The 7,537-nt window shown below is 26.2% G+C and overlaps 1 protein-coding gene across 1 annotated transcript; it reads left to right on the top strand.

Moving 5' to 3' along the window:
- The first annotated feature begins 230 nt into the window (after positions 1 to 230).
- Positions 231 to 1,363, top strand: Phum_PHUM120210 (uncharacterized protein). The gene is made up of 4 exons (XM_002424171.1): positions 231 to 367; positions 477 to 519; positions 659 to 728; positions 867 to 1,363. The coding sequence occupies exons 1-4, from the start codon at positions 296 to 298 to the stop codon at positions 979 to 981; spliced, it is 300 nt and encodes a 99-aa protein (XP_002424216.1). The 5' UTR covers positions 231 to 295; the 3' UTR covers positions 982 to 1,363.
- Positions 1,364 to 7,537: the final 6,174 nt, after the last annotated feature.

The following is a 7,537-nucleotide window of genomic DNA, read 5'->3' as shown; positions in this document are numbered from 1 at the left end:
AAAATTGATATTAACGCCAACGTTGATAATACGAAAAAATTTTTTGCGTGTGAGTGTGTATGTGTGAACTTAATTAAAAAAAAAAATTTAATGGTAATTTAATTTCAATAACGTTCAACGCGTTTTTATTACCCCAATAATAATAATGATAATAATAACAGTAACAACATATATACATAAACTTTGCGATAACGTTTTTCATTTATCATTTATTGAGGTGGCGGCGGTGACGACAGCAACAGCAATTTAATTATTATTATTATTATTACTATTATTAATTAGAAAAAAAAAAAAAATGGATTTGAAAATTTTTTTTTTTTTCCTTTCTATCATCGTCGCATCGACGATGACCTCGGGCGAATCAATGGTAAGAGAAAAATTTTTTTTTTATCATCATAAGTTAAAGATCAAATCGTAGAGTTAATAATGATAATAATAATAATGATGATAATTACGAATTAATTTATTAATTGCAGAATTCTTCTCCAGTCGGTTTAATGAATTCAAACAGAGTTTTTGGTAATAATAATAATTTTTTTTTTTGTTTCGTTTGTTTGTTTGTACTCGTGTCAACTCGTTGTGTTTTTATGAAACGCTATGTTTTGTTTTGTTTTTAATGTTAGAATAATGTTTTTTGTTTTGTGTTGTTCTCGAACAGATTTGAAACAAGTTCACAATCAAGATTCATCAATTTTGAATCGTGGTAAAAGATCAAACGTTGAAGAACCGTAAGTTTTTTTTTTTTTTTTGTTTGTTTGTTTGTTTTATATTTTTGTACATTACAAACTCTTTAATTGTTTGTTTTAATGTTTGTACGTGCGTGCAAAAAAATTACAAACGTTATTTTTCTCTCTCTTTCCCTTTAGCGAAAATTTAAATTTTAAACCGAAGGAAGATTCAAACGAAACTAGGCTCAGTCCGCCACCGCCGAAAAACAAGAATAAAAGTAGAACGAAATTAAGAGTTTTTCACTTGGGCTAACAGACAAACTAGCTAACAGTCATACAATCAAACAAACAAATAAAAATAAATAATTAAATAATTAAATAATAATTAATAAAAAAAAATTTTTTGATTAACCAAATCACCGGACGACGAATATAGTAACAACGATGATCATCATCACCACCATCGTCATATTATTAGTATTATTGTTATTATTTACACAAAAATTTTTTAAAATATCCTTTTCCTTGTTTCAAAATTAACCCGTTTAATATTATCATTATCATTATTATTATTAATATTACAAATAGTCTTGTAAAATAATTTAATCGCGTCGCACAAAAAAACGAAAAAAATGTCTTCCGTTAATCTTATCGTTATAATAATCCGGCAAACAAACAAACAAACAATTTATAAACAATTTACTTTGTTACACAACCATTTGTAAAAATTAATTAATAATGAATCAATAAATATACATAAATAAATAAAAAAATAGTATGCATAAAATTAATTTATTTTAAAGAGTAAAAAAAAATTGAATTTTTACCACATAAATAATATAACCTCGTTATTAATCATTATTATTTCATTTTTTTTTTACTCTTTTAATTTATTCGTTGTGTGTGCGTGTGTGTGTGTGGGGGGGGGGGGGTAGGGTGCGTGCATGTGCATGCGTAATTTAAATTAAAATAAATCAAAAAAAAACAAGAAAAAAATACAAAAAGGGCGGTCGGTCGGTCGGTCGGTCGTTTTCGTTCGGTTGCTCGCCTGGTTGTTTTCTTTTTTTTTCTTTTTTTTTTGCGTGTCGTTAAAAAACAACGAAAATTAATAATAATGATAATAATAATAGTAATGATAATGATAATAATAATTTTTTGCAAACGTTTTGAAATTTTCGAGTCATTTATTAAAAAAACCCTTTATAATAATAAAAAAAAAAAAAAAAAAAAAAAAGTTTGAAACGGAAACGGAAAAAATGTAAAATCAATCTCGTTCGAACGTCCACCATTTTTATTTTTAATTTTTTGACAAAAAAAAATTTAAAAAAATAAATTCATATTATTACTATTATTATTATTATTATTATTATTTTGATTTAAACATTTTAATGACGTCATCGTTTTTCAAAATTTCATATTTAAGAGGTTTTGTTTTTATATTCGATGCCTTAGAAATTCAGATAGAAATTTTATTTTAATTTTTTTTTTAAATTCTAAAAAGAATAATTTTTCATATTTTAAAGTTTTTTAAACGATTGTGTGACATGGCTGGAGCCCATTGAAATTATTTCCGGTTTTACTACCCCAAATTTTTTTGTTTTTCCGAAACCTTTTCCGCCGTTGTTGTTGCCGTTGTTAATTCACTGCGACGTAGACATTTTTTCAGGATTATATCCGGTTTTTATCTTACAAAACTATGCATGAACCAGAAGTGTAAATTGGCCTTGAGGTAAAATTACACAAATTTTCAACAACAACAAACAAACTTCCGGTTCGAATTCAAGTTTTCTGAAAACCTCACAGTCGGAAATAAGACTATCGCTTGTTTTCCACATTGATTTTAATTACCGTCACAAAAATCATCTTATTTTTTTTTTCTTTTCTTTCTCGTCATTTTTATACAATCGCAGTAAAACCAAAGTCAATAATGATGATAATGATGATGATGATAATGATAATTTTTACGTTTCGTTTGAAAAGTAAAAAAAAAAAAAAAAAGAATTTTTCATTAAACTTAAACAACTCATTTTAATATATGAACATCGTTAATAAGAAATAAAAAATGGCGTCTTTTAGAAAACATCTCATTAAAAAACAAATTTCAATAATTATTATTATTATTATTACTAACTGATCGAAATATTTTCTTTTGTTTATTAACGTTTGATTGTCTTTTATTAATTAAAAACATACGTAAGAAAATTTCTTTTTTTTTTGCACTTCATTAAAAATTTAAAACAAATAATCAATCGAAATTCGTTTTATTTTATTATTTGTCGTCTGCTCTTGCGTTGTTTGTTTTTTAACGTCGCATTAAAAATAAAAAATAAAAAAGCAGAAAACAAAAACAAAACAAAAAAAGACAAAAGGGAAAAAAAGAAAAAATAATAAAAAGGATTGAGGGAGGAGGAAAAGTGAGGGGCGGGGAATGGGAAAAGGAAAAGGAAAAAAAAAGATGAAAGTAGATTTTAGATCAAAAGGTAATCTTAAAGAAAGGGTAATTTTCTTATTAGCAAAACAACTCGAATGAGGCTCTACAGGAGCAGCAACAACAGCCAGAAAAGCAACAGCAAAAAAAAAATGAAATGAAAAAAGCGGGAAAAATTTTTTCAAATCTTAATATTCTCTCTTTTAATTTAATTTTTTTTAAATTAAATTTAAAGAGTGTTAAAAAGAGTTTCTGGTTTTGATAATTTCTTCTGCTTCTACATCGATAATTTTCCCTTTTATATATATAAAAAAAAGGGGTGAAGGGGGCGAGTTTAAGTTTTAAATGAACAACAAGAGGAAATCGTTCTCGCGGAATATAAAAATAAAAAAATTGATAATGAGTTCGAAACGTCCCCGGAAACGAAAGTAATGACGTCAGAAAAGGAAGAGGAAGTAAACGAAAAAAAAAAAAATAAATATAAAGAAAATTTTTAAATTTTATAAACAAATTATTTATTTATTATAATTTGTTATTCTTTTAAACAATTAATTGTATCGATTTTTGTGACGATACCGGGAAAAAATAAACAAATTAAAGAAAAATGAGGAGACACAATCTGGGAAGGAAAGGCAAGGGAAGGTAAAAGAAGGAAATGAATGGAAAAAAATTTTTTTTTCTTTTTGCTCGCTTCTCCCCTCCCCCCTGCTCGACGTAAAAACAATTCGTTTCTGCCTCCCACCTTCCACTTTCCTCCTCTCGCCCCCTCCGCATCAATAAATAATAAAAAAAAAGTTTCCAACATTGAAAAAAAAAAAAAAATTAAAATTAAAAAAACCTTAAGTTTTTTTTTTTTTTTTAACGGTTTTAAAGTTTTCAAAAACGGGTTTCTCGAACTTTCTTCCTTTTTCTTTTTTTTTACTCAAAATTTTCATTAAGTAATTTTTTTTACGTTTCTTCTCTCTTTCTTCATATTAAAAAAAAAAAAAAAAAAAAAAAATGGCCGACCGTTAAAAGTTTAAAAAAAAATTGTAAATCCCATTCCAGCAAGTGCAAAAAGCTTAAACTGGAACTTGATTTTCATTTTTTTTTCTCCATAGAAAGAGAAAGAAAAAGTGAGAGAGAGTATCTCTCGTCGGATATATTCAAAAATCTTACAACAAAGAAAAAATTTTTATGATGATAATAATAATATTAATATTTTTTTTTGAAAATCGATTTTTTTTCAATATGAAGAAAAACTAACAAAAAAGAAAATTTTCTTTAGGAAATTACAAAAAAAAGCAGAAGACAAAATCAAAAAAAAAAAAAAAGAAAGAAAGAAAATTTTACGTTTTTTTATTACATTTATTATTATTATTAATATTCCTTTTTTTTTTATTTTTTTTTTTTTTTGTAAAAATCCATCGGAAAAAAATTAAAAAAAGAAAATTTTTTTTTTCTTTTTTTATAATTTATTCGGGAGATGAGAATCGAATTTTTTTTTTGTTTCCATTCGTGCGCGCGCTGGAGAAAATAAAAAATAAAAAAAAACAAAAAAGAAAAAAGAAAATTCTTTACATGTATAATTTTTTTGTTTTTTTAACTGGAATCGATTTTGGATTTCCCCCCCCTTTTATTTTTGTTATTTTTTTTTTATTTTATCAAAGCATAATTTCCGATAGATAAATAATATGCAAGAAAAAAAGAAAAGACGCATGATGGTTAATAATTTCAAACGCGCGTTTTTTTTCAAAATTGTTACGTCATCACGGCAAAGCATCGCTTACTAGCCTTTTAAATGATAACATATTTTAAGTGATTAAAGGTCATTAACACTTCAAGAAAATTTTCTTTTATTTCCCACGATTTATAATATAATATTTTTTTCGTTTCCGTCGTCATGACTTTTTTTTTTTTTCTATTTATATGATGAAATTTGAATTTCAAAAAGAGAAAATAAATAAATATGAAAAAGGAAGAAAAAAAAAGGAAAAAAGGAAAAAAAAGGAAGAAAAAAAAACGACGATTGAATGTTATTTTGTTCGTGTCACTAATTGAATAAATATGATTTATACAGGTGTTAATCGTCAGGGTCAAACGAAAAAAAATTACTTCTTCTTCTTCCTTTTTTTTTTCTATCAATTTAAAAATAAAAAAGGAAAAAAGGAAAAAAAAGGAAAAAAATGGAAGAAAAAAAATCGTTGACGAAAAAACGAGAAAAAAAAAAAAACTGAAAATGTGATGACGATAAAAGTTTTTTAGGTATTAAGGAAGGAGGGCGGGTGAGCGGGCGGGCGAGGGGGGGTAATAAAAATCACGGCAGACTTTTCTTACAAACAACCACTTAAAAAAGGAAGTGGAAAATACGATTGAAAAAAAATATATATATTTGTGGATGTCTGTGTGTGTGTGTGCGCGCAAAAAAAAAGAAAAAAAGGAAAAAGTATATGAAAGATACATGTTTTATGTTATTCAGGTGAAAAAGTTCTCTTTTTAAACTTTTAATTTTCAAACTTTATAATATTTAGAAAATGGAATTGAATATAAAGTTTAAAAAAAAAAAAAAAAAAGGAAAAGAGAGAGAAAGAGAAAAATATGAATAAGACAAAAAGAGAGAGAGAAAGAAAGAGAAAGGAAAAAAAAGTAGTAAACGAGGGGGAAAAAAAACATGAAATAATCATAAAAAAAATTTCCCCCCCTTTTTCTTCTCACCTCCCCGTTTTAAATTATTCTTATTCGGTCAATTTTGTTTTTATTTTCTTCCCCCCTTTCACACCTCCCTTTCACAACCCCCTTTCATCACCCCCCCTTTTTTTAATATTTTTTTGTTAACCGTCGAAATGTTAAAAATCATTTTCTTTAATTTATCACATCAAATCAAACGAATTTTATTTTTTTTCTTTTTTCCCCCTCCCCTCTCCCTTTTTCATTTTCTTCAATTATTATTATTATCATTATCATTGCTATTATTATCATCATTTAATAAATTTGTTTTTTTTTTTTTTTTTTTAAACTTTTAACCTTTTCCACTTTTTTTTTTTTTTGCTGCTTTACTTTTTGCTCCCTTCTCGTTTTTTTTTCTTTTCCCTCAGGATAAAAACACAAACGCGGTAATTGGAGGGAGAGTAAAAGTGAATTTATTAATATTATCATCATCATCATCATTATTATTATTTTCGAGCTGACTTTTGACTTTTTTTTTTTAGTTTAATAAATCTTGGCATTCGTAACGTGTGTGTGCATTTTTCATATTAAAAAAAAATTTATTCTGATGGAAAAATCTTGTCCGTTAAAAACCGAAAAAAAAAACGAAAAAAAAAAGATGGCGGTAAATTGTTTTGACAATAATCTCTTCTTCTGCTTTTCTGACGACGACAACAACAACAACAACGGGAACGGGAACGGCAACAAAACCGGTGAAATTTAATACGATTATAATTATCATTATTATTATTACATTATATTATTTTTTTCATACGTAAATAACAAACGAAAACATTTTTTTTGTTTCATTTTGACGTCAACAAAAAAAAAAAAAACCCGAGGCAACATAATAATGATGATGGCGATGATGATGATGATAATGGAAAAAAAACAAAAAAAAAAAAACAAAAAACTTACCTTTATTGACATTTAGAAGAAAAAGCAGAAGAGTGAAGCTTCCAAATATGAAGAATGAAAAATTTATTTTTATTTTTACCATCACGAATTGTTTGAATACCATTTTAAAATCATGGTAATTGAAACAACGTAAATCGAAATGGTTGCGCGGCAAATGATGTCGTCGTCGCGTTTGCCGCCCTCGTCGTCGCGCGTTTGACGTCGTCTATGACGTAGATGTCGTCGTAATAATCGTTAGTCGCCCATATTTAAATCCGCGTTAAAAACACACTCCGTACAAAACATTAAACCCGAACTCTGTAAAAAAAAAAAAAATTAATGATGAAAATAATAATAAATAAGGAAAGAAACGTAGTAATAATAATAATTTTATTTTGCTTTTGCTTTTGCTTTCCATTTAAATCGTCATAACAAAATGGCGGCGCATAAAAATTTATTAATTTACCTTTTTAACTTTTTTTTTAACTTTTTTTTAACTTTTTTTTTAACTTTTTGCGTAAATATAAAATCGGCTTCTTTTTTTTTATTTGTGCGTTAAAAAAAAAAAAAAAATTCATCTGGCGACGGTCAGCGTATAAACATTTCACGGGCAGCCTGCCAGTCGTAAAAAAAATAAAAAATAAAATAAAAAATTTTATTATTATTATTATTATTATTATTATTATTATCATTATTACTACTAAACGCACTACAATTTCTTATTTAAAAAAAATAAAATACTCACTGGAAAAAATTTTTTAACCGTTTCGTAAAAAAAAAAAAAACAACTCGTTTTAAATGCGGTTGGTAATTTTTACAAAATGGCGTCCGAAACTCTCATTTATACCTCCCACCTCCC

Source organism: Pediculus humanus, genomic scaffold (genome assembly GCF_000006295.1).
Source record: "Pediculus humanus corporis 1103172107469 genomic scaffold, whole genome shotgun sequence".
In the NCBI taxonomy this organism is placed as follows: domain Eukaryota; kingdom Metazoa; phylum Arthropoda; class Insecta; order Psocodea; family Pediculidae; genus Pediculus; species Pediculus humanus.
This window is presented reverse-complemented; position numbering and strand designations above follow the sequence as displayed.

Bases quoted from the DNA above. Each gene is read 5' to 3' on its own strand.
- Phum_PHUM120210 (XM_002424171.1), top strand. From the start codon at position 296: ATGGATTTGAAAATTTTTTTTTTTTTCCTTTCTATCATCGTCGCATCG. The intron at 520-658 runs GTAATAATAATA...GTTCTCGAACAG, and splicing joins GAATTCAAACAGAGTTTTTG to ATTTGAAACAAGTTCACAAT. The intron at 729-866 runs GTAAGTTTTTTT...CTTTCCCTTTAG, and splicing joins AGATCAAACGTTGAAGAACC to CGAAAATTTAAATTTTAAAC.